General features: G+C 41.7%; 1 protein-coding gene across 1 annotated transcript in view; it reads left to right on the top strand.

Moving 5' to 3' along the window:
• Positions 1-26,403, top strand: part of LOC124594850 (serine protease inhibitor 88Ea-like) — a 34,512-nt gene extending 8,109 nt beyond the window's left edge. The window contains exons 2-6 of the mRNA XM_047133309.1: positions 19,263-19,560; positions 21,744-22,028; positions 22,962-23,097; positions 23,332-23,564; positions 25,141-26,403. Of these exons, the coding sequence (XP_046989265.1) occupies positions 19,264-19,560; positions 21,744-22,028; positions 22,962-23,097; positions 23,332-23,564; positions 25,141-25,428 (1,239 nt within the window). The 5' untranslated portion in view covers position 19,263 and the 3' untranslated portion in view covers positions 25,429-26,403. The remainder of the gene's footprint in view (positions 1-19,262; positions 19,561-21,743; positions 22,029-22,961; positions 23,098-23,331; positions 23,565-25,140) is intronic.
• Positions 26,404-26,609: the final 206 nt, after the last annotated feature.

Raw genomic sequence — 26,609 nt, 5'->3', positions numbered from 1 at the left:
TGCTTAAACAGGTTTGGACATAAAAATGAATACTTGTTTGCATAATAGGACATGAATCCCCATCTTGAAATCTACAAACGCAGTCGCTGCTACCGCTTCAAAAACAAAGGATTGTGAGTAATCTTTAAGTCAGTCATTACTTTAAGCAGTTAAGTTGCTGACTCTCAATAATTCAGGTATTGTCAGATGCGAGTAAAATTATCGCTTGGCGGTCAATACGCTATCTGGAGTCAGCTACTTGCATCGAAAGGTCGCTGTGAATCCAAACCGGTTTGCCAGAAGCGATATTACGTCGATGTATGGGACGCGATGCTACCAAGGACACGTGCGGTAGGCTCACCGAAGTTCGCCGGGGTGAATCTGCAGGGTATACGGCGACGCTGACCGGGCGGCCTTAGAGCACCTGCCTGCCATCTGGCGGCCGCGCTAAGGAAACTTCTGGTCGCGCCTGGCACGTGCTGGAACTCTGGCATTCGTGAGATTTTCCACTGAGCTTTCTGTAGTACGAAAAAAAAATAAATTTAGACAACACTGCGCCGTTGTTTAATCAGCTCGCGTCGCTACTGAATCATGTTTGGCTGGATAGTCGTAATCGGTAGACGTACGTCTCCAGTTGATAAAAGTGGACTTACAAGCCCCTTTGACGGGGGCCGTATTGTTCCTGTACTGAGACGCGCTTGTCACGAGTGGCCGTTTGCGTTTATACGTCTGCACCAAAATTGTTTCGCAGTCTGACACGCCACCAAGACAGTGAGGTCATCACGCAACGCCCATTTGACAAAAGTCTGATCATAGTAACAGAATTAAAAAGAGGAATTTACAATAGTAATAGAATTTATTGACGAAGAGAAGAATCGTAGCAGAAAGTCGTATGGTAAACTTTCCACACTGCACAGAACTGGAAGAATAGGAAGTGTCCAGACATTTCAGTACATTTGTTTACCGAGCAAATAAAATAGTATATTAAATAATATTTAGATGGCAGTACAAATCACATCGCCTCTTTACTGTATTTAGGCATAGTGTAGACCATTTCTTTTTTCAGATATTGCAAGAACACAATAACCTTTTTTTTCAGAAGTGGCGAGAAATGTCTAACTTCTGATGCTAGCAGATGCATGCCCAGCCGTCAGCACTGTTTTAGAACTCCACACTCGGCACAATCAATCGATCATTGAGGTTACTGAACCGACCGCGAGGTGATTGGCGGCTGATTTACATGCTGGCATGTGACACTCTCCCATCACGTGTAAAATAAGCTGAAAATGGACACCAGGGACAATATATGTCGCATCAGTTTCTATATCACTGCAAACTTGACGCCCAGCGCTGCCAAAAGTCTGTGGTTCAGATTTGTCTTCATTTAACTTTCTGATGTACCACACCCGTTTTCTATAGTTAGTGGGTTGTCGATCCCGTAGTCTCGTTCTGCAAGGCAGTCTAATTGTTAATGGTTTTCCACGGTCCGCATTTCTCGCCAGTTTCAATCATACCAGCAGTTTCGCTTCGTATTTCGTCTGCACTTATCAAGGTTGTGCACTTTAGGAAATGATTAGGCCAGGGCCGGCCAAACGCTGCACAGTGTGCAGACGTGCGGAAGTGCTGCTCATGTGCGCACGTGTGCGACAGCGACATCTGTTATTAGACATGTGTCCTAAATGAACGGCGGCGGCTCCACTTCCCTGTTTATATGGTACACGCAAGAGCTTGTTTGTGAAAGATTTTTCTCGGTGATGAAAATGAATAAATCAAGGTTTCGATCAAGCATAAGTGATGAAAATCTTCGCAACTGCTTGCGTTTGTCAATGAGCCGTGCTTTTGCGCCCGATTTTAACTATATCATTTCTCATGACCAGTGGGAAACGTGTTTGGATTTATTCCTTTCATAATTAAAAATTATTGTTTACTAATTGTGCATTATTGCCTCATTCTGCTTCATGTTACATTATTATCAGGAAAATTGGTCATTAAACCGATTGTTCCAATGTATACTTGCATTTAGGGGTTTTTACAAATGTGTGAAGGGCTACGCTCAGCTGAAGTCGATAAAACAGAACATTCATCTAATTGTCGGTTATTATGCAGATTTCAGACGGAACTGATGAAAGATATAGCAACAATGGTATTGAAATAACAGGTGATCATAGAGAGGTCTGCGGTTATCATTCTGTTCAGAGGTCAGTGAGACAAATTATGTGCGTATAACTGAGGGCACCGAGAATTAGCTATAGGAAACCTTGCATTAGTTTAATGTTATTTGAAATCATAAGGTTCGTTGGAAGTCGCTGAGTGCTCCCTTTCTTAAATACTAGATCAAAAACATTACGCGTATTTAAGTGCCGTCAGTCAAGCTGCCTTAATAAAAACCCACGGTTGTTAACTGTATTGCTTGTCTTACTCTGTTAAACTGTTAACATAAAAGTAGACGTCTCAATGAGCAGACTGTGACAGTATTTTAAATGTTTAATACGCGAAATACCTTCCTATTGTTGGCTTGCGAGCTGTGGAAAGAGCACTAGAATTCGCCGGTACAGAGTATCCCAACAAGTGGATAAAGCGACATCTGTGCGTAGAAACACGCACTACATGAACGCTGACGGCTGCGGCGTGCACGCTGTGACCCGGAAGTTGCACATGTGCAGGAGCACCGCACGCGTGCAGAATTTCTGGCCGGCCCTGGATTAGGCTATTCGCTTAATGAAGCGCATCCCTAGTTGTCAGATCATACAGATGCCTGCGGGCCGATTACGTAAGCTGAGTTGTAATTCAGTTAAAGCTAATGGAAAGCTTCGATTTATTGGAAAGATACTGGAAAACTGCAGTTCATATACGAAATACGTAGCTTGCAAAATTCTTGTATGGAATCAAGATTGGCTTGCCTTCATTAATGGTGCACGAGTAGTTCACCTACGTACTATTGTTGTCTATTGCATGTGCTCCACGTTTTACGTTTCAGTTCTTACAAGTTTTTCATAGCTATTAAAAATTCACAATCACGAATTTTGAGGAATACCTGTACGGCGCTAGGAGAAATTATTTTATAGTTCGTAGCCCGATTTAAAAACATGGTGCTTTAAAAATTCATTTTTATTTCTATAATTTTTCTTTTTCGGTGACACTGAAGAGAGTGTTAAGCGCACATGTACGTGTTTCAAGAGTTTCCCTTGTATCTTTTTTTTTTTTTTTTTTAAATATCTGTTGGCTGCAGGGTGGAACAGCAACCGAAGTGACTACGTGGCGTTAATATGGTGCATTACAGTCTGCTGTAAGATCTTTTGTGTCAGTTTCAGTAATGCGGACTGGAGATCACGTAAATAACCGTCCTTTTCAATAGGTGTGCTAAGGATAGTAGTGTTTTTAACGATGAACATCACAACTTCTGCAGTGCAGAACCAAATGTTCACATGTTTCTGGTTCTTTGCGAAAATTATGATTAGTTTTCTGATCATAGTTTTCACATAAAGTTACAGCCCAATATGCCATTATTGAACATGACGAACAAATTGCGGAACTGCAAAAAATCTCGGTTCTGCGCACATTGCCACACCGCCTTGAATCTTTTCAGTAACGTACATTCTCTGCTGTGTAGCAGTCTTGCAGCCTCTTAGCGTCTCTAAAGGTACCCTGCACATAAAGGTCGCTTTAGTACATGGTTATTGCTTTTTTTAAATGACTGAAGCGATTTCACACATTTACTGTAGCTACATTATATGACATATTATCACACAGCTTTGAACACCCATAGAAAAACTCTAAAAGTTGTATTTGACATATTAGAAGTGCTCAATATGTGGCGCACAATATTTCTGCAGATATCAGGTTCTTCCCACGTTCGGCGCAGCATGTCCGTATCAATCTGTTCAAAACTATAAGCTCGCAGTTCTGGTACGTTTGTTGGTAGAGGAGGTGTAAACACTGAATCTTTCACATAACCCTACACAAAAGACCACTGCTCATCAGCTCCCAGCGGTTTCCAATTTCCTGTTTGAGAATTCACGAACATTATGATAGAAGTGGGGTGGATCTCTATACTGTTGGTAAATGAAATCCACACGGTGGGTCTCCAGTTGTGGCACTAGCCAATTTTCCAGCATGTCCAGATACACGGTCATTTCACTGAATAAAAAGGGGTTGTCAACTTTAACGCATAATTTTTGGTGAATTTCGAATGTGCTGCACGGTAGCGTGGGGATTCTCTGTCCACAGATTTGCACATTGTGCCTGTTCACTGTATCATTCAGAAAAAAATTGTTGCTTCATCACCGAATATGTGTTTCTCACGAAACCCATCTCCTCTTCCATAAGCTGTTGCAATTGTGTTGAAAATTCAAAGTGTCTGACTTTGGTTCAATTGGCTATGAGCACTATGGAACTTAACATCTGAGGTCATCAGTCCCCTAGAACTTAGAACTACTTAAACCTAACGAACCTAAGGACATCACACACATCCATGCCCGAGGCAGGATTCGAACCTGCGGTCCCGAACTGAAGCGCCTAGAACCGCTCGGCCACACCGGCCGGCTGTCTGATTTTATCATCGGGAGCCAGGACTTGTAGCTATAATTGTAAGCAGCAGGGCTTCGGCTTCAGTCGTTTCCTGAAGTCCTTGCAAAAAGTCAGTTTATGTTAAGCTCTCTGCTTGCTCTGTTCATCGACTTCTGTGGACTACGTGCGAAACTCGCACCCACCCGCGGTCAACCGTTAGTTTGTGGCATGTTAAGCTCTCTGCTTGCCCTGTTCATTGACTTTTGTGGACTGCGTGCGAAATTCGCCCCCACCCGCGGTCAACCGTTTGTTCACTCACTGCAGGCCGACCCGTTGATTTCTCCTTACCAGGCATCTTGAACTTTAAGCTCTGCATGCTATCGCCGAATAGAGTTGGCAGTGTGTGGATCTTGTCGAACTTTGCTCTTAAGCGTCGATGCACTGTTAGCGCCAGACTGATGGGAATGCGTTTCAAGCACAACGTACGCTTTCTCTGCGCCTGTCGCCATCTTGCCAAACTGGTCACTGCTGCGCTCTCGTGACAAATCTGAAATTCGGCTGCAACAATACAAATATTTTTTGAGTTTTTCTATATGAGTGTTGAGTTTTGAGGCAATATGTCAACTATACAACTACAATGAATTTATGAAATCGCTTCGCTATATCTATACGTGTGTGGTGACGCATAAAGCGGCGCTTCTCTTTATGACAATTGCCGGTCGCTTCCGCGTTGCTGAATAGCGCGTGCGTGAGTCACAGTCATGAACCAACTCTGCTCACAATGCAACTGAGTGAGGGTGCGCCTACTCGGAATTCTGCACAAATAGTGGCGTGAAAAACAAACGCTGTTTGACTCACGCGTCGCTGTTTTTTTTTACGGCTCCTTTCCTGATATGCGAGGCAGGGTAAGAAGCATAGCACGTACGAGGTCTGGCGTAAAACTGTTTAATATCACGGGGTGTTATTTCCAGTGTTTGTTTCTCGTACGTACACCGTGAATACCACGCTAATGGGGCTTCGCAATTTGACTCAAGACATTTTCCTGGAAATTTTTACGGTGTTTCACAGAGAATTACTTCTCATTCGCATGATGAGCTTTTCTGTTTACTGTTTTCTGCTTGAGTTCCATCGAAACCAAATTTTCGAAGGCGTGTTGAATCATGGCGTTGTAAGGTAAACTAGTCCTTTCAAACTGCATTCCAAGGTTCGTTTGTTTAATGTTTTGATAGACATGAAACATTGATCACTTTTTTCTTTTGAACGTTGGAACAATTAAAAATGTTTTCCTTACCTCTAACTTGTTCTCGAAATGAAACTTTATTTGTTGCAGAGTTCAAATTTGGCGCAATCCACCACATGTCTGGTGACTAAGCCCCGTGAGCATTCAACTGCCGAAATCCGAAACTTATTTTTATTCACATCTCACTGGCTCCCTTTACTGCTCTGAAAATGTGCAGTTTTATGTCTGTGTTGTTGGTAATACGCTGGAAGCAATCGTAGATAGTATAGCTAACAGCCATGTCTTGAATGAATAATCACGTTAGTAGGAAAGTTTCAGACGATTTGATTTACGTGATGATCAATTAAAACGAGTTCGATAGCTCGGGATTCTAACCAGTAAACCATCTGTTGTGGCAGATTTATCGGTCTTAAAGCATTCAAACTATAACTCGCTAGTAACATGTGCTCTTACGGTGACTTTGACACTTATATGCAGTTTGATAATGCCGGATTGACATGTAAGTATTATCGGAAGACGAAATGTGTGTGTGGTCATTTACAGGAAATTAAAATTCATTCCCATGTCGGGAATCGAACTCGGGCCTGCTGGGGAAAACCAGCTGTCCTAGCCACTTTTTTGACCCGAGAGAAGGGTCGGGGGCAAAGAAGGCAGGGGACGTCTTCCCATTGCCGCTCTCCCAGAGCCAAGAAAGGAAAGGGGTCTGACAGAATCAAGAGAGCTTTAGTTGATCAAATTCATTTATTTACTTAAAAGTATAGATATATTTCATTTAATTTTTTAATATTTTTGACTAGATCCTACTACGGCCACCAAGAAGCTTCCGAGTCGTGTAGACAACATGGGAGTCGGAGAACTCACTTCCGAATTTCGAAGTTTGTAGATGGAGCTCACATGACAAGAAAGTTAAATGAGATTACTGCTTTTAAAAGCGGGAAACAACTTTTGTAAATTCTTTAGGAGTAAAGGAGACCACACACCGAAAAGCAGAAGCGTTGAATCGTCGACAGGCGCACACAAATAAGAAAGCAAACTTGCTTGCTTTCGGAGATATCATTTTTTAACCTCTGTTTGTGTGTGTGTGTGTGTGTGTGTGTGTGTGTGTGTACTCTAGCTCGGAAAACCATTACTGCGAAAGCTAGCAAGTTTGCTTTCTTTTCTATGTGTGCCGTCAACATCTCAACGCGTTTGGTTTTCGGTGAGTGGTCTCCGTTACAGCTCAACTACTTACATTCTGCCAGAACATTCTTTAAAAACGTTAACCTTTGTGATGTTTATGTCCTATTTCTGAGTGAATTATTTCCGTATTCCAATTATAAATAATGATAAGTGTAATGACAGTGACGTAAGTCCTGTTTGCATTGTCATGTCTCGTCTACTACATCTACATCCATACTCCGCAAACCACTGTGTAGTGCATGGCAGAGGTTACTCCCCACTGCACCAGTTATTAGGTCTTCTTCCCGTTCCATTCATATGCGGCGCGTTGGAAGAACGACTTTTTAAATGCTCCAGGCTGGCGGTAATCAAACTGCTCTCGTCTCCATCCTGTATAGGATTAGATCGTGGGAGAGTGCACTTGTGGCCAGTTTTGAACAATAATAATCACAGTTTCATCATAGTCTACAGTGTAAATAAAACTGTTCTCACAAATGGAGTGGTTTAGGAATTACTGTCTGAGAAGGGCACCGTGTCGATGTACTGTGTTATTGTAAATCGGTATCTCTCCTGGGGAACGTGTTTATTTACCTGCCCTAAAAAAAAGGGGCAATTTGTGTAAAACTGCCATCTAGACGCTTGGAACGAACTGCTCTCACTATCGCTAGAAAGTTGCGTATTCCACTTAGTTGAAGCACACATAACCAATGTGTAAGTGCCACCCTTACTGCGCGGAGTGGCCGCCTGCTTTGAGGCGCCATGACACGGACTGCTTTCAGAAGTTTGGTCCCTTAGGAATACACACACATCTGAACTTTTCCGCTCTAAGTTGCAAACATTTAAATTCTACTCATAACGCACAACACCTGTCACTTTACCGTAATACCAAAATTTGTGAAAGGGCAGTTACTCAAAATAATGTTATCATATTCTGCTTTCTTTCCTAAGTCCCTTGCTTCACACGTATCAGCAATAGCGACGGACATTTAATAGTCTCCTGCTTGTGATCGTCGTGGTCAGTCTATCGCGTTCTTTCTTTAACAAGTTCATTCGGGACTTCCTACCGAAAGAGAGCAGGCGGGTGGAATCCAAAAGTACTGTACCGGATGTTCGTGAAGTACATGTTCATCATTACTTCATTTCTTTATGGTTAAATGTATTTCAGAAAAATCTTTATTTTCCCATATATCAGCGACAAGTTAATCTGGCCTCGTCATTCATCTACAGTATCATATTCAACTATTTACGAGCTGTCTAAGCTAGTTTTTAGGTTTTTGAGAAAGAAGTGCAGCAGATATCTGTACATAGGACTTGTATTCACGTCGAAAGATTTCAGATAATCTTCCAGTCATACTACTTATGTGGAGGACGTGAGTGTCCGCAGAAATTCACCCAAGAAGGGAGAAAATAGTAACACGGCTATTTTTTTATAACTTGTTCTGTGAGTTTGAGAACTTAGTATCCCAAAAACTAAATTTGACAGGAATTGCACAAAACCCATTGAATCTCAAACGACTGATAAACATTCACTCTGTGTTTATAGGTAGACTACTATGGTGCATAAATGGTTAGCTTATTTCATTGTTACTTATTTTTATAGTATTAATATGAATATGAATGCCACCATTTTTGATCCAACGATCTGAAATTTCATCTTCATAAAGGTCAGATTCAGAGTATTCAACGAGATTTTCATAGCAAATATTTCTTCATAAACCAATGGTGTTAAGTTTTCACTGAAAATTTAAAAAATCTGAAACAGAAAGATGTCTGAATGGTTGAGTAAACCCTTGCTGAATAGCAACAAAAGCAGTCAAGAACAATGCCAAATTAACACTCATGAAACCGAAGAAACAGAAATAGTTTTCAAAAAATCCAAGCATTTCTTGTAGCGCTCGCCAATACCAAATCTGCGATTTTCTATAATTACAGACAATAAGCGAGAATTTCGTGATACATATAAAATCTACGCCCAGATTTCAGGAGGGGGCAAATGTCCTCACTTTCTCCACCCGTCACCCCCGCCCCTCTCTTTTGCGGACGCTTATGCTAGAGGATATGTTCTGTTTAGTATGCTGTTAAACACTTTAATATGCCTTACTTCTTGCAGTAGGACCCTGCGTAGTAAAACGGTATTGTGCACAAGCCATAACTTCCGTTTAAATATCTTCGCTTTTTTATGTTAATGTAATTTTCCTTGTGGCGATAAGATGTCTGGAAACAATGTAAGAAACTTCTTCGCCCCTCTAGCGCCTCCGTGAAAAATAATTTCCACTGCACGTAATTGAGAACGCACAAGAAGTACGCTGGTTTCAGCATCAATCTGTATCCTCTGTTCAAAATGGCTCTGAGCACTTTGGGACTTAACTTCTGAGGTCATCAGTCCCCTAGAACTTAGAACTACTTTAACCTAACTAACCTAAGGACATCACCCACAACCAAGCCCGAGGCAGGATTCGAACCTGCGACCGTAGCGGTCGCGGTCGCGCGGTTCCAGACTGTAGCGCCTAGAACCGCTCGGCAACCCCGGCCGGATTGTATTCTCTGTTCTATAAGTCTTTTCTGTAATAACTTTCGTAACGAAATTTCAATTAAAAATTTGTTTTCGGTCGTCTGACAGTGCGCCGAATTGAAGGGGATGAGTTCTACAAATGCATAGAAGTCATCGGGAAAGACTTCGTTCTTATATTTGTAGATTTAAAGTAATCAGCGCTTCATTTTGCCTTGATCTGTTAGTATTTTAAGGAAGGGGGGATGATGTGATAATACTTCTTGATCGCCGTCCGCTCCCAGTAAGTGCGCAGATGCGATGGGAAAAGGGTTACTGTTCAAACCGTGCGTTGAAATCACCAGTGTTTTTCACAACACGTTGTAGGTTTTGTTGGGTAACTGATCACTTTCCAGAGGGTCAAGGGTAAGAAAGTTTTCCGTTTGTGTGTTTTGCCCCGCCTTGAGCTGTGTTGTTTGCAGACTTATTGTGTTCAGCTGTTGTACTTTTTCGCCCAACCGTCGACAGCACGGCAGCAGCATGAAGCGCGAGACAGAAAGTGAAATCAGCTAGCGTGACGCATTTGCAGGTGGAGTTCGCTCGTTAGTTGTGTAAGCAGCCACGCTGCCAAAACCAGCAGTCGCTGTACCCCGTGCTGCGTAGGCACCCTGCGACCTAGTTGACTGGATCGTGGCCAGTGCGTGACGTCATCGCTACGTCACGGCCGCTTTCTCCGGAATGTCAAACAGGCGCGCCTGCCGACGCTTCGGCGCCAGCAGCTGCAGCCCACGGCGCTCCTTTTTTTGTTTTTTTGACTGTCTCACCCTTAGCTACGGCTACAGCACACACGCTGACGTCTTGAACACGACGTCCCTTGGTAGGTGAAAGATGATGTCAGGCACGTCACTCGCAAAATTTACTGTATTCTATCCCCCCCCCCCCCTCCAACTACTTTCTGCAACTACACCTACACCACACAAATCAAAATGTGATACCTGGTAGATAAGGCATTAACCATCCCGGAGTTGTATGTACAATTCTGAATGATTTTAATATATTCCCCTCTGACAGAAAGACGTCTGGAATTTATTTCTGTATTAGGTTTCCTTCTTAGAGCATCTGCTTGAGGATTCTATGGCAGTTCTCTGACTCACGGGAATTACACACACGTGACTGTTTGCGCTGTTCGCTCATATACTACACCCCCTTGTGCCCAATTTGAAATGGATTCCATATACTTCAGCTGTATTACGGTACGCAAATATTTTAACCGCCCTGTTTCGCAAATTACGTTTTTTTTTTATTTATTTTATTTTTCCGCAGCTAGACATAGGGCCCACTCCATTTTACATCCTCGCACGTGTCTTTAGGCCAGGACAATGCATACGCTCCGCCAGACAGTGTTTGAGGAAGAACATTTGCGTAAATTGGTGTAGGCAAACAAAAAACATAAAGGAGCCTGGGGCTGATTAAGGATCTGAACCGCTATGCTCCCGATGAGGAGCTCGATGTCTTAGCCATTCAGTCAACTCGCTCAGTGCGGTTATGTATTCCTTTGAGACACTGTTACAGTTGATACTCCTAGTATACTTTTTCTAGCTGCCCTTACTTCAACTATCACTCCTTATGGAAGTGCTCTGAGGTGCACCATTTTCTTTCACCTACATCGGACCGGTTAGTGGATGGATGCAGTGATGTTTCTGTCTAGTGTGCAAGTGAGACTATTTACTGTAGCCCCAGAAAAGCAAAATGACAGAGACCATTTTTTTTCATTCGGTATATTGGATGACGCCTCTCATTAACTGCGAATAAAACGAAGGAAATACCCTAACAAAGAGAAAATATCCTATAATATATGATAAACTTCGGGACATCTTGACATCGTTAAAATATTTTGGAGTAATGATAAGAAGCGACATGAAATCGGATGTACTTGTAAAATCATCTGTAAGGAAGCCGAATGGTGACTATTTTGTTGAAAGGTTTCGAAAAAATGTGGCATGTCCAACCGGAAAGGAATACGCATACAAGACGCTGGTACGACCTACTCTGATTACTGCTTCAGCGTTCGGAGTTCTTGTCTAGTAGGTGCGGCAATAGACATCGAGCTAATTCAGAGGATCTCTGTGGGACCATACAGGTCAGCGTACCCGGTAAGTAAGTGGTACAGAGATGTGCAGAGGGCTTAATTGACGAGCTTCGGAAGCAAAGGCGGCCTTGTCTTCAAGAAATCGGTATTCAGGTACGCTGTGCGACCAACCTGCTGCCTTCATCGTGTATCAGAAGCGGAGATCACGATAATATGATAAGTGATAAGGGCGCATACAACGGCATGTAGATAGTCGTTTTTCCCTACCTCCATGCGAGATAGAATGGAGAATATAATGGCTAATAACATTACGTACGAAGCATTCGTCATCAGGCATTTTACGGTGGGTTACGGAGTGTATATGTACACTATTGGCCATTAAAATTGCTACACCACGAAGAAATGCAGATGATAAACGGATATTCATCGGACAAATATATTATACTAGAACTGACATGTGATTACATTTTCACGCAATTTGGGTGCATAGATCCTGAGAAATCAGTACCCAGAACAACCACCTCTGGCCGTAATAACGGCCTTGATACGCCTGGGCATTGAGTCAAACAGAGCTTGGATGGCGTGTACAGGTACAGCTGCCCATGCAGCTTCAACACGATACCACAGTTCATCAAGAGTAGTGACTGGCGTATTGTGACGAGCCAGTTGCTCGGCCACAATTGACCAGACGTTTTCAATTGGTGAGAGATCTGGAGAATGTGCTGGCCAGGGCAGCAGTAAAACATTTTGTGTATCCAGATAGGCCCGTACAGGACCTGCAACATGCGGTCGTGCATTATTCTGCTGAAATGTAGGGTTTCGCAGGGATCGAATGAAGGGTAGAGCCACGGGTCGTAACACATCTGAAATGTAACGTCCACTGTTCAAAGTGCTGTCAATGCGAACAAGAGGTGACCGAGACGTGTAACTAATGGCACCCCATACCACCACGCCGTGTGATGACGATGATGGCGATGACTAATAGACGCTTCCAATGTGCGTTCACAGCGATGTCGCCAAATACGGATGCGACCATCATGATGCTGTAAACAGAATCTGGATTCATCAGAAAAAATGACGTTTTGCCATTCGTGCACCCAGGTTCGTCGTTGGGTACACCATCGCAGGCGCTCCTGTTTGTGATGCAGCGTCAAGGGTAGCCGCAGCCATGGTCTCCGAGCTGATAGTCCATGCTGCTGCAAACGTCGTCGAACTGTTCGTGCAGATGGTTGTTGTCTTGCAAACGTCCCTATCTGTTGACTCATGGATCGAGACGTGGCTGCACGATCCGTTACAGCCATGCGGATAAGATGCCTGTCATGTCGACTGCTAGTGATGCGAGGCCGTTGGGATCCAGCCTGGCGTTCCATATTATCCTTCTGAACCCACCGATTCCATATTCTGCTAACAGTCATTGTATCTCGACCAACGCGAGCAGCAATGTCGCGATACGATAAACCGCAATGGCGACAGGCTACAATCCTACCTTTATAAAAGTGGGACAGGTGATGGTACGCATTTCTCCTCCTTACACGAGGCATCATCACAACAACGTTTCACCAGGCAACGCCGGTCAACTGCTGTTTGTGTATGAGAAATCGGTTGGAAACTTTCCTCATGTCAGCACGTTGTAGGTTTCGCCATCGGCGCCAACCATGTGTGAATGCTCTGAAAAGCTAATCATTTGCATATCACAGCATCTTCTTCCTGTCGGTTAAATTTCGCGTTTGTAGCACGTCATCTTCGTGGTGTAGCAATTTTAAAGGCCAGTAGTTTATTTGGATCCTGTTTATAATCGCATTGTGATCGCGACCACTGGTCTCGCCCGCGACTCTGCCAACGTGACCTTTTCTGGTGTTGGTATATGATCGTAGGGGGTCCTTTTGATATCCCTGTATGAACTAGCTAGAAGCAAATCTTATACTTACAGCCACCCAGTCCTGTTCCACATCTGCTTCGCAGCGTGGATCCAACGGAAGCCACGTTTAACGCTAGGCGCGCACCGATGCGTAGAAAAGAGCAGCTTAATACAATACCACCAAGTTGATAAACATTACGTGAACGTTAGATACACTCCTCAAAAGAATTAGGGTAACATGACTAGGCGATTGCCATATCCCATTGAACAATAATTGAGGACTGGATGCTTTATCAGTTCATACTATGAATAACACGTTTCGCAGTGACGAAGTTGCCAGTTGACATGGGAGTAGCAGAACTGAAGGCGAGCTGCAGGATGTCGTGTCAAGCGAGGTACTCTGAACAGGACGTGTGGGTCGTAAGGTCCTTTCTCTAACCTGTTCATTAGTCTGCTCGGACAAAGCGGCTCCAATGCCCTTTCTGAGATCGTCTTGCAGTGCTCTGGCGCTATCCGTGCGACGCCGCAACGCAAACATGGCCAGATATCGGTCTTCATTTCGGATTCTAATGCGTCGGCGACCTTGTCCAACTCGCCTTATGTACTGACCTTTCTCTCTGTAGTGTACCCACAACCTACGAATAACACACGGAGAGGCGGTGGCATTTACAGCAATACGACCGAAAGTTCGTCCTTTTGTACCAAACAGACCGCCCTTGCTACTTGCACTGCATTAAGATGTCACATTGCATGTGCTTGGTTGAATACAATGTCCACAAACAAATGCCATCTGTGTACATCACTAAAAAAGACTGAGACACCGCTACTCTGCACTGTAGTGCATAACAGAGCCAATATATGGCAAATGATTTTAATTGTTGCCTACATTGAAAGCGAAGGTCCCAAGCCATTCAGTAAGATCACAGGTACTACTTGTATCAAAATAGATTTAAGATATCGGACGTTGATACACATGTTCCCTAATTCTTTTGAAATGTGTAGTTTTATCATTTTTAAGTCGTTGCACTCACCTCAAAAGTCCCTCCTTTGACGATTTACATTTCCTTAGCAGGGTATTTTGGTAGATACTGTGAGATCCAACAAATCTTTGAAGCTCAACGCATATCCCTTCACTCATGCTCGATGTTCTCAGAAACATTTTGAAGACGTGTATGGGAGATATAAAGTCTTACTTGGATCCAAATCTCGTTAAACTCTTTTGTAAGGAAAACCACAATTGTTACAATGATCCGTTGATGCTTTAAATCAGGGGTGTAGAGACCTGCTTTAAATCAGGGGTGTAGAGAGACCTGCTAATGCCGCAAAAACGCAATATATACGAGGGAAACAAAAAACAAAAAATCGTACGGAAAAAACATTACATCTACATCTACACATCTACATGTATACTCCGCGAGCCACCTTACGGTGTGTGGCGGAGGGTACTTATTGTACCACTATCTGATCCCCCCTTCCCTGTTCCATTCACGAATTGTGCGTGGGAAGAACGACTGCTTGTAAGTCTCCGTATTTGCTCTAATTTCTCGGATCTTTTCGTTGTGATCATTACGCGAGATATATGTGGGCGGTAGTAATATGTTGCCCATCTCTTCCCGGAATGTGCTCTCTCGTAATTTCGATAATATTATTGTTTACTTTCGTCGTAAAATGTTGAAATGTGCGTGAAATCTTCTGGGACTTAACTGCTAAGGTCATTAGTCCCTAAGCGTACACACTACTTAACCTAAATTATCCTAAGAAAACAAACACACACATCCATGCCCGAGGGAGGACTCGAAACTCCGCCGGGACCAGCCGCATTGTCGCAATAGGTTCGAGGCACTAATGTGTACGTTCATGAAGCTCTCTGAAGCCCCGTATATAGTGCAGAATGCACGAACCATAGACAACTAAACAATTACGTTCCCTGCAGCCTTACATGCGGCTCTTGTTGCCGCGACTGCATTGTTGCACAAGTTCAAAAATTAGGTGCCTTGAGACAAGCTATTCCGATTTTCGATCCCCGTGCTCCGATTCCAAACATACTGGCGTGGCTCATAAGAACTAAGTTCTATTACGGCCCACCGTCTCATTTCCTGGCGGTAATGCAATATGAGTAAAAAAAGTACGGGAACGAACGGCTTACCGGCATCCCTGCTTTAAATGGAGCGAAATGGATCTGTCCCAAATAAGACTTTGTTCTGTCTCAAAAGATTTCATAACATGAATTTTTTAAAACTGCGACTGCGAAATGGAGGCCACAAAAACAAAAGACAGCTTGGGTGTTCTGAAAAGCCCGATGTTCATTTAGCCCTTTTGTTACCATCGAATGAACCTAAAACTTCTTACGTCCCATAAGTCTGTTTTCCCGAGATCTGATAAAGAGGGCGAAAAGACAACCAGTATCGACAGAATTCTCTGTTGAAACAGAGAAACGCACAACGCGAAAAAGAGCAAAAAGGAGCACCGTAGCAAATGGAGGCGAACACATGCTAATGCGCAGTCGCAAACAGTTCGCCAGTGTTCACCACAATTTGCATATATCTGTTAAAAAGGATTTACACAAGAAGGAATGGAAGAGAACACTAGATTACAAACATAGTCTATGAATGGTGCGTTATTGCTTTTTGGCGCCAATAACCACCACCACAGAATACAACACCACACCGTTAGAGCCACGATGCAAAACTTTGGTATTCAGAGACGATTATTTCGTATGTTGAGTGCGCTGTTTTGATGAAGTAATCAAAATGGCGCCGAAAAGGAAGCATTTAGGTGTTTCAATTTGGACGTAAAACGTGAAACGCGTGGAGGTAGTGCACTTGAGGCTCTTGTATTCTTTACAATCAGTCCAAAACTTTGGGCATATGTCGATATACACATTTCGCTGGTTTCTCATTACAGTTGACGAGGAAATTTAAAAGCAGAACACTTCTTACCAATGACGAACAGAATTGGGGGAAAGGCTGACATTTACGCTCTTCGTTATTAAGAATTGGAGAAATTTACGTTTGTGATTGTTTCCCATTTCAAGAGCTGCCATATGTTAGTTTATTATGTATGAAGTGACATACGAAGCATTTAGAGGATTTTATTAATGAACTATAAGGAAGATAATGCCAACGAAACGTGATTAATTAAATATACTTGCGACTCATCATATAGGCTACTTGATGAAATGTGTGGTAATGTTTGTTAGAGAGTAGATAGCGTGATGCTGGGTAAACAGTATTTATCATCAGAAATCTCTAAAGTAAGAGGAATATATCAACCGTATAATTAGATACCATGAACGTAAGCATGGTATGTGTATTTCAGTTAGCATAAAAGGAACATAATCACACTTGTTTACTTTCAGGGAAGATTATTGTTCTTTTCCAGTAAAAAGAATTACCAAGGTTGTGCTTGTTCACTACATTCCTGCCTGATGCAAGTGTCCAATGAATTTATGTTCTTTCTCACGTCCCCAGTAGGACCTCTTAGTGCTTCTGCAATTTTCTGCCTAACTTTTTTTGTGGCGGCAGTCATGCTGTAGATCTGTTGGATCCCAGAAGCACATATGCCGTCTATATTCTTCTGTCAGAACATTACATAGTGCAATAGACGAGATATCAGACAGGACTTTTCTGTACTGCTAGCGATGAAGTGGAGAGGCTGCGAACTTCATTGGATGGTTCACTAAAATACAGACAACCAGCAGAAAATAACGAATGCAGATGAATGTGAACCGAACAAGACCAAATGCTGTTTTCTAATGCATACCTTGCGTTTACTCCAGAGAGAGTCTCATTCGCTGTTGTAGTTTGCTTTGGTGTTGGGGGTGTGAATGAAAAAGATCACCCGTAACAGACTAAGTATAGCAATAAAATGCCAGGGGCGTTACACTAAACTCAGCACCAACACCATTTGCTTCCTGTTACCCAGTGTGCCTTCTGTCCCTCTGTCTCTTCTGATGAACAACTGAAACTCACTCATCTCATATCTCAACAGTTCAGCTACTGTAAATCCGCCACCTTTGTCTCCCTTGATCAAGAGAAAGCTTATGACCGCATATGGCATTCCCCTTTTCAAACTCCAGACTTCCACTCAACTAGGGTATACCTCCCTTATTACATCCTTTGTCTCCAATTGCTCACTCTATGTCATTGTTAACAACTCGAATTCCCTTACCCCATTACAAGCGTGCCCAAAGGTTCCATTCTCTTCTCTCTCCTTTACCTCTTATACACTGCTGATATGCCAGAAACACCCCCTCCTGTCCGCCTCATTCAGTATGCTGATGACACCGCTCTCCTCACCCTATTGTACAGAAATCCCAATGATCCCTCCAAATCAACCATAGTTAGTTTATCTCCTGTTGTAACCAATGGCTTCTTAAGATTAACGCCTTCAGAACTCAGGCAATAATTACAGGACACACCACATGCACCTTTTGTCTCCACAACTTCTACTTCATCATTTACGACTATTCTATCTAGCTAAACACACTAAAATACCTTGGACTAACCTTCAACAGGCAACTAATATGGAAATCTTACCTCCTAAACATCCAACAGGACGCCCACAATAGACTAAAACTACACAGTGGCTGGACTTCACCCCTTCACTGTGCTCGGCACCTATAAAATGATCCAACCCAACCTTTGCTTTGTAAATGTTGCATGGATCTCTGCTGCATCCAAGTTCTATCAGTCCCTCCAGATCCTAGAATGCCATGCACTCCACCTCACTTTCTGCATCCATTTACCTTCCCCCACAAGGACACTTTACCAATATATCAAATTCCAACCTCTCCTCACTCGCATTGAACACCTCCAAACAATCTGCACCATCCGCAAGCTCGGCTCCAATAATCATATCCTTACCCCTCTACTTTTCAGTCCTCTTATACTGCCATATGTTTACAAACACATTCCACCACACATGCTCTTCCAAAAAAATTTCAGCTATCTCCCCTTCCGAGATTATGAACTCCACCTCGATATTTACCCATCCTACCATCTGTAAGCCCACCCAATGCATTCCACCTCATCAAGGCTTCCTCTCCCTCCCCTCCTCACATTTCCTTCCCCCCTCCACCTTTATTCTGCCCTCTGCCTTTCTTTCCTGAACCCCTTCTTCCCAACAACTATTAGCATCACCAATTCCCCCCTCTACTCCACTCCTTCTTCTATCCCAGCAGCCACTCTTACCCCATAATTGCTATGCACTAGCCCTTCATCCTAATACCACCACATTCCTATATTCCTCACTAGCTAACTTTTCCCCCTTCAACAAAAGACTCCTTAGCTCAGGGCTGGTCCTTCCAATTCTTAATGACAGGAAATTGCTTCTTTTAAACATTAGGTTTCGGCATCAAGTTTTAAATGTACACTTACTGCGTCTTGTTCCACCTTTTATTGCTGCTGCTTCTAACTACCAGTGCAAGAGGTCATATCTCTCGTATATCTAAAACTTTCAGTTTAATTTCTCACCTCTAAAAAGTATTAAAATTCAATGTAAATGTCTCCCCTGTTTGTTTCTTTCTTTATCATCTCATTTAATTTTTATTGTCAGTTGGCTGAGGAGCAGGTTGCCTATACAGCTGACAGCTCCCCCACCCCCTCCCCTGCTCATATGGGTTATGGGGTGAAATAAATAACGGTAAAGGAAAAAAGGCAGTAAACTCACTTGCCCCGAGTGGTAGAGTGAGACAAGAGAGCTGTGTGGGTAAAAGGAACTCTGGAACATATTTGGCCAGTCAATCGATCATTGACGTCACTGACCCACTCACCACTTGGTTGACAACTGATTCACTTCCAAGCATGTGACGTGCACCAACATTGACTACTTGAGTTTGACCAGAATGTTGCTCTTGTAAAACATGCTTTTTGCAGGAGGAAGTGCTGCACACACAACCTGAAGATGTGTTGCTTACAATTGTGTGTGTTTCTTGTTTTGACAGGATGTGGTGGGTGTTTACACTGAGCTGTTTGATGGTGGTGGTGGCGAGTGCACGGGGGCAGTGCCTGACTGCAGATGATGCGGCAGTGGGTGCGGGCCGTGAGGACCGGCGCGAGCTGTCGGCAGGCCAGCAGGCGTTCAGTGTGGCACTGCTGCAGCAGTTAGCTGCCACACTGCCTGCCTCCAACCTCTTCTTCTCGCCCTACAGCACGCACCAGGCACTGCTGCTTGCATACTTCGGTGCTGCCAACCAGACCGACGCCGCACTCCGACGTGCTCTCCGTGTCCCCCAACAGCAGGTGGGTCCTCCTTCGCTCTCTCACTTTCTCCTACATTGCTTGTACTCAGGTCACTCTTCAGAGAACCTGCCTCCATAGCTGAGTGGAGCGGTTTGGCTTGGCAGCTTCCAATGCCACCTTACTGCCATTTCTGAGTAATAGTATGGTGCTATCAGTCATGGGAGTCATTGAAGTGCAATAGATACATTTTCATACTAGAGCTGGTGGCTGATAATAAGTAAACATTTCCTAAAGATTTTGTTTGTTATTCAAGTATCCAGTTCTTCAAGTGGGTTGGCCTTTGAGCTGCAACACATTAGCTGGGTGGCCCTACAGGTGCCAGGTATGGGAGACCTCGTGTATTGTGGAGCTACTGCTGAGTATCTCATATAAGTAGCTTATATGAGATACTCAGCAGCAGCTCCAGACTGGGTGATCCAGGTAATTCAGATGTGCCCATCATTTGTGAAGTTTTACTTGGATTCATCAGTTATCCAATACCAATGTGTACTGACATGACATAACCCTTGGTACACTGCAAGCTGAATCCCTAAATAGTTGTCTTGTACCACCCAATCTCTTATTTTGTGCATTCTCTTGATGAGCACAAAATGTGCAGTAGAGATCTGTGTGGGCAAGCTTGGCAGTTAGTAATCAGACACAGTGAGTCTTACGTTACTAACACAGCAGTATGTGGCTTTGTCACTGACTGACACTAGCGTAGTCCTTTTCAGATGTTGGGTCATGCAGTGGTCTGGGATACAAAATTAACTGATACCCTTTGTCTTGAGAATGAAATCCCTTGGCGGGCTGTACAGTATTTATCCATAAAAGTGCCTGTTCCCAAGAACTCAAGGCAATGGGTATTTTCCAGTAGAGTTAAAGGGTGCAGCAGATGCAATGCAAAAGCACTCTTGGCAGTGCTTTGTCCATTGTGGTGAGAGAAATCATACCGGCTCAAGTACTTTTTTCGAAAGGGATAACTGCTGAGGCGGTCATTTGACATGTCGGACCACACGTGTTCCCTGCTTGTACCATAGCTGTACCATATGCTCTGTTGCAGGGGGAGGGACAAGGGTAGTAGTGGGGACCCCTTTGTGAGGTAGGAGAGATGCAGTTGAACAAACAATTCAACAAATATAAATCTCCATAGTCAATAACTTCTTAGTAGAGTATCATAAAAGAAATGATCATATAAATGAATAATCAGACAAAGCAAAACAATTCTAATCTGTACTTCCAAAAGGAAATTTGATAAAAAAAGGCATGAAAAAGGTAAATAGCTGACAATGTAAATAAAGAATATTTGCAATGTGCAAATTATGTGTCAACCTTCTGAGAACATGTTCATCATCATTATCTAAGTAAAAAATTCTTTTCTCCTTATTCCGCATCTTTCCAAAATAGTGAAGCTGTGGGAGGTACTAGTAGCTACATTTTCCCCCTCTTTCTTTATTCTATTGCTTGTTCATTTCATGCAACCCTCCGAAGTATACTTTCCAGTGAGGCTTTCACTTGCTTGTTTGTGTCTTCTGACAAAACTTTAATGGCACTGCATATAAGCTCAAATGCCTGATTACAAAGAATTGTCCCTGCTCCTACAGTGTACAAAGGTTACAGTGCCATGCTATGGAGTAAAGAGAACATTCAAAGTGTGGAGGTCAAGCGAGGCAGCCACTCTTTTGGAACAAAGGGACGGGATCAACTAGCAGCTAGGATGAGAATGTGTTTCTGTGTAGGGGCAAAGTTATATTGCACAAACTCTAGCTGGTTCAAATTTTGGCAGTGGAAGAAATTTTCAACACCAGAGTAGAGCTCATGGCATATAGTTACCAATCACCTGCCTTTTATCAAGTGTCCCAAGTGCAGTGAAAGGTTCTTGGGGTTAAAAAAAAATTAACTATAACCCTTTATGCTTTTAAATATCTACAAATTTATTAACCAGGCAAGACAGAAAGCTAAAGACCCTCCACAAAGAAACATAGGAGGATGTAGGCAGAAATGACTGGAAAAAAAAGGTATTCCCTCCCAATTACACTCTCACATAGCTACAGTCAGCAGCCCCATGTTCACAACTGTAGTGCTAAGTGAGACACTGACAATGCTGAATGCCCATTATGATTGTATATCATGCAAACTGTATTGTTTTGGTCAAATGATCTTATTTAACAAGTAATGTAATAAATTACACTGTATTGTTACAGAGTAAAGCAGCAACATGGCAGGCCTACAGACTAGAGAAGTTCCTTCGCAATTTCAACACTTCGGATGGCCATCTCTTCACCAGCTCAAACAGGGTATACATCTCCGACAAGCTGAAGATGCGGCCGTGCCTTGCAGAGAAATTTGACACTGAACTTGCATCCATTGACTATGAAACCAATGTGGAGGCGGCACAAAAAGCCATCAATGCTTGGGTTTCTGAGCAAACACATGGACAGATAAACAACCTCATACAAGGTCTTTCTCCAGCTTCTACTGTTACACTGGTAAGCAGTCACAAATACCACAACTAATTCATTTCATTCTACTTGGCCGTAACAGTTCTTAGCTGTGAATTTATTTGCGCCAGTGTTGTATTGTCTGGCTTCCATATTTTGTAACAGAAATTTTACATTGGGATGCGACTATTATGCAAAACTTCCCCCTCTTGTGATTAATGTGGTCCCACATCATTCTCTCGTGCTTCCCATCAGTTAATTTCCTTTTTTATCCTGTTATATTACATCCTAAAATTTTCGTCTTTCTCCAGTCACCCACCATATGTAGTATGTAGTTTGTTCTGTATATTATAGATTAAAATGTATTCCTGGTCATAAACGTGTTATTTAAATCACAAGTCAAATAAGAAAATTATAAATTGATATTAAAAAATTATGAGGGAAAGTTGCTGACCTCCTTCTTACCTTCAAGAGGCAAAATTTAAGTACTGCCAATAAACGTATAAAGTTACTTAAACTATCCTAGCTTTTGTAACTAATAGTTTCTTCCTCAGAGGACAGAGGGATAGGTTGGGGTACCTTAAAAAGGAAGGCAGGTCACTCAGACCCCTTGCTGAGAGAAGCCACATGTTATGAGGACAAAGGTAGGCAAAGATCCTAGTCTAAACTTGTCCACATAACAGGTGGGTACTTCTCATGCTCTTTTCTCTGACTCTGATAGTTTTTAAACTTTTATTTGTCAAGCAGTTTCCCTAACTCTTGTAAGGTGTGGTTACCTGCAGCTGTGGACCATACTTTTTGTCATTTTTTAAAACATAAATTGTTTACTTTTGAAGAGTTGAAAGTGAAAATAATGTACTATAATATCTTATATAAGTTTGGAAATTAATTCTGAAATATGTACACCAGTAGCAATTAAAAAATAAGATAAATTTTTAAGACATAGTTCTGCATTTAAGTAAATGTTTAATTGCATTCTAGGTGAATGCTGCATATTTCAAAGGAAAATGGCAGTCACAATTCCAGCCTGAAAACACCCACAAAGAAGTCTTTCATATCTCACATTCAAAACAGGCTTTGGTTGAGATGATGAAACAAAAAGGAACATTTAACTACAGTAAGTTATTCTCTGTTTATACATGTACTCTCTTTATTCGAGGCACTAAATTCATTCCAAAAATGTAAGAATGATACAGTCAACATCTGAGAAATTGTTTTGTTTCCAGAAATATATGTTATAGCTGTGACATAAAAAAATAAATGCTGTTCATGTTGTACCATAGCTTCATCACATGACTTTTCGGAAATGCCCCATGTGAAAATATATTTATCTAGCTTTTTTTTTTTCTAGTGATTTCTGAAAGGCTAGGAGCCCATGTGCTGGAACTGCCATACAAAGGAGAGGATATTAGTATGTTCATTCTCCTGCCACCATTTCTAAAGAGCAATGGTGTGGATGCAATAATTAAGCAGCTGGATGTGGACAGCCTGAGGGAAATCACAGAACAAGATGCCATGTACCCACAGACTGTGGAAGTTGAAATACCAAAATTCACTGTGGAAAGCCGAATTGAAATGCAGCAGGTAAGAATATGTTGCTGTGTTGTCATAAATTTAACTTTAATTATAACTGTTTAAAAAAGAACGCAGAAACATCAACAGACAAAAGTTAGTTGAAACTTGTGTTTGTATAAAAATGTTGATCCACAAAGCATACAACTACTGCCACTATTGTTTAGCAAATGACCTTGCCAAGAACACAAGAAAATTGTGGTCCTGTGCAAAATCACTAAGTATGCTGAAGGCTTATATTTAATCACCCAGTGACCAGTCTGGTGCAGTAGTGAAGAAAGGAAAGAAAAATCTGAAGTTTTAAATGCCACATTAAAAAAATAAAATATTCATTGGCGGGATCATGCAGACAATCGACTGAAAGGGTTGTAAATGAGTAAGTTGGCAGGTCTGGATGTAATTCCACTTTGGTTTTACAGAGAGGATTCTTTGGCATTGGCCTCTTACTTGCACTTGTAATGAATCTCTCGCAAATTTGTAATAACTGGAAAATGGTACTGGTGTCTCTTTTGTATAAGAAGGGTAAAAGACTGGGCCCACACATTACAGACCAATATCATTTTTGGTTTGCTGCAGAATTCTTCAAATATTCTAAGCTCAAATCTAATAAGTTTCTTTGAGACATAAAAGCTTCTGTCCACAAACCATCATGACGTTAGAAACTGTCACTCATGCGGAACTCAGCTTCCCTTTTCTCGCACTATAACCTGTAAAGCAAGGATGTAGGGCAACAGATCGATTTCATATTCCTATATTTCTGGAAAGCAAAGGTATGAGCACACAGAATAGATCCTTAGATATGTGAGTGGCTCGAAGGCTTCTTAACTAATAGAACCCAGTACTTTCACGTGGATAGTAAATGTTCATTGGAGAGTGTTTGAGATCCCCACCAGGTCAGATTAAAGGAAGACAAACCAGTTCAGAGGCATGCTGCTGGATTTGTTATTGGTAGGTTTGATCAACACATCAGTATTACAGAGATGCATCATAAACTCACATGGGAATCCCTGAGAGAAGGTGACATTGTTTTAGAGAAATATTAATGATAAAAATTTAGAGAATTGGCATTTGCTGCTGACCGCAGAACAATTCTACTGCCACCAATGACCATCTCACATATGGACCACAAAGATAAGAGAAGAAATTAGAGCTTGTATGGAGGTATATAGATAGTCGTTTTTCCCTCTCTCAGTTTGTGAAATGAACAGATGCCCTCTGCCGTGTACTGTAATAGTGGCATGCGGAGTGTTGACGTAGATGTAGATACTGCTAAACCAAACAACAGAAATTATCAGGAATTTGAAAATATTTTATGTCTTTTGAAAATAAGAGATTGATAGGCAGCAGATTGAGCTTACAAGCATGTTAAAGTTGTTATTCCAGAATAAACATTTCTGTACTGCATTGGAGCTCTTGAATAAAAATAGTCTATTATGTACTTTAGGTACCCAGTATACATTATTCTTACATGCAATTATTTCTGTTTAAGTGCTTTAATATTTCAGCATTAACCACTGATATATTTCTAGGTGTGTGTAAAGAGCAGATGCAGTGGAGGTTATTCATTTTTATTTTTATTTTTTTGCAGGTTTTTAAAGCCCTTGGAGCAGGTGATGCTTTTGAGAAAACTGCTGATTATTCAGGGTTTACTGGTAAACCTGAAGTGTTCTTTAATAGTGCCATACACCAAGCAAAGATAGAAGTGAATGAAGAAGGAACGGAAGCTGCTGCTGCAACAGCCATATTCCTCTTCCGTTCAGCAAGGCCTCTTAATCCAACAAAATTCGTGTGCAACCATCCTTTTGTGTACTTCTTGTTTGACCGTATGTCACAAGCTGTTCTGTTTATGGGTGTATATAGGTCACCAAAAAATTAAAAGACTGATTCAGCAATCTCACTTTTGTCCTTAGTCACAAATGCTATTCTTCATTATTCTGAAAACCTCTGATCGTAGCAGTGATTATAATGTGATAAGATCAGCTCTGTGTTGAGAGTGCAGACAGAAATAGTATGTGAAGTACTGTATATACACAAAAACTTATGTTGTCATGACACTTTCTGTACAGTACATTACAAACTTTTTCGCATATTGAATGTACAGAGATGTACTTTAAAAAGACTCAATCTTTCTCTTTATGTGTTAAACTCCAAAGAAAATTTTCTAAGCTATTGTACAAAGAAATGGGAGAGTCTTACAACTTCCGTTTCAGTGGCATTGTTCTGGATGCAGAAACAATTTATTGTGACCTTCTATTTCAGTGTGTAATACTAAAGTGAAATGGCAACTACTTTAGAGAAAATTTGTAAACTGAGTTGGATATTTTCATCTGTATTTTATTTTTGTCATGCCATAGAACCACTAATACGTTCTCATATTTCTGTTAATAATCATAATTCATTTCACAGTTGGATTTCACATCCATTTATCATTATTAATTTCACAGTCATTATTCATTTCACTCCTAATTCATTTCACAGTCGCAATCCATTTCATATTCACAATTCTTTTATCTTAGTTGTATTTTTCACTTCAGTCATTTCACATTTCATTGTCACCGGTGTTTTTATTTATTTATATTTGTTAAACATAAACTATAAAATGTGGTGAGAAACGTTGTTATAAAAATTACAAAACACTACAGAAATTATTTTATTTTTTTGAAATGTTTTTCCCCTTTATCGCAAACAGCATTTCGATTTCTTGTAAGCTTGAAAACAGAAGAAGTAATGCATGCTTGCAGGTGCACAGAGAGAGAGAGAGAGAGAGAGAGAGAGAGAGAGAGAGAGAGAGAGAGAGAGAGATTATTGTTGTTACTGGAAATGCAATAAATACATGTCCGTTGTGAAGAAATGTTGACTTTGAAATTTCTGTCAGTGAAATGCACCTTAACTTTACAAAAATGTTTTTAATAAAAATTCCAAGCTCAAGATATATTACTGTTAGAAAAAGATTTGTGCAACAGCTGAAAAATTAGTGACAATACTACTTGGTATGGCAATGCTCTTCTGTCATAAATATTTTTAATAACTTTTAGTTATATTTTGAATTAGTATCAG

The sequence above is a fragment of the Schistocerca americana genome, chromosome 2, assembly GCF_021461395.2.
Source record: "Schistocerca americana isolate TAMUIC-IGC-003095 chromosome 2, iqSchAmer2.1, whole genome shotgun sequence".
In the NCBI taxonomy this organism is placed as follows: Eukaryota; Metazoa; Arthropoda; class Insecta; order Orthoptera; family Acrididae; genus Schistocerca; species Schistocerca americana.
This window is presented reverse-complemented; position numbering and strand designations above follow the sequence as displayed.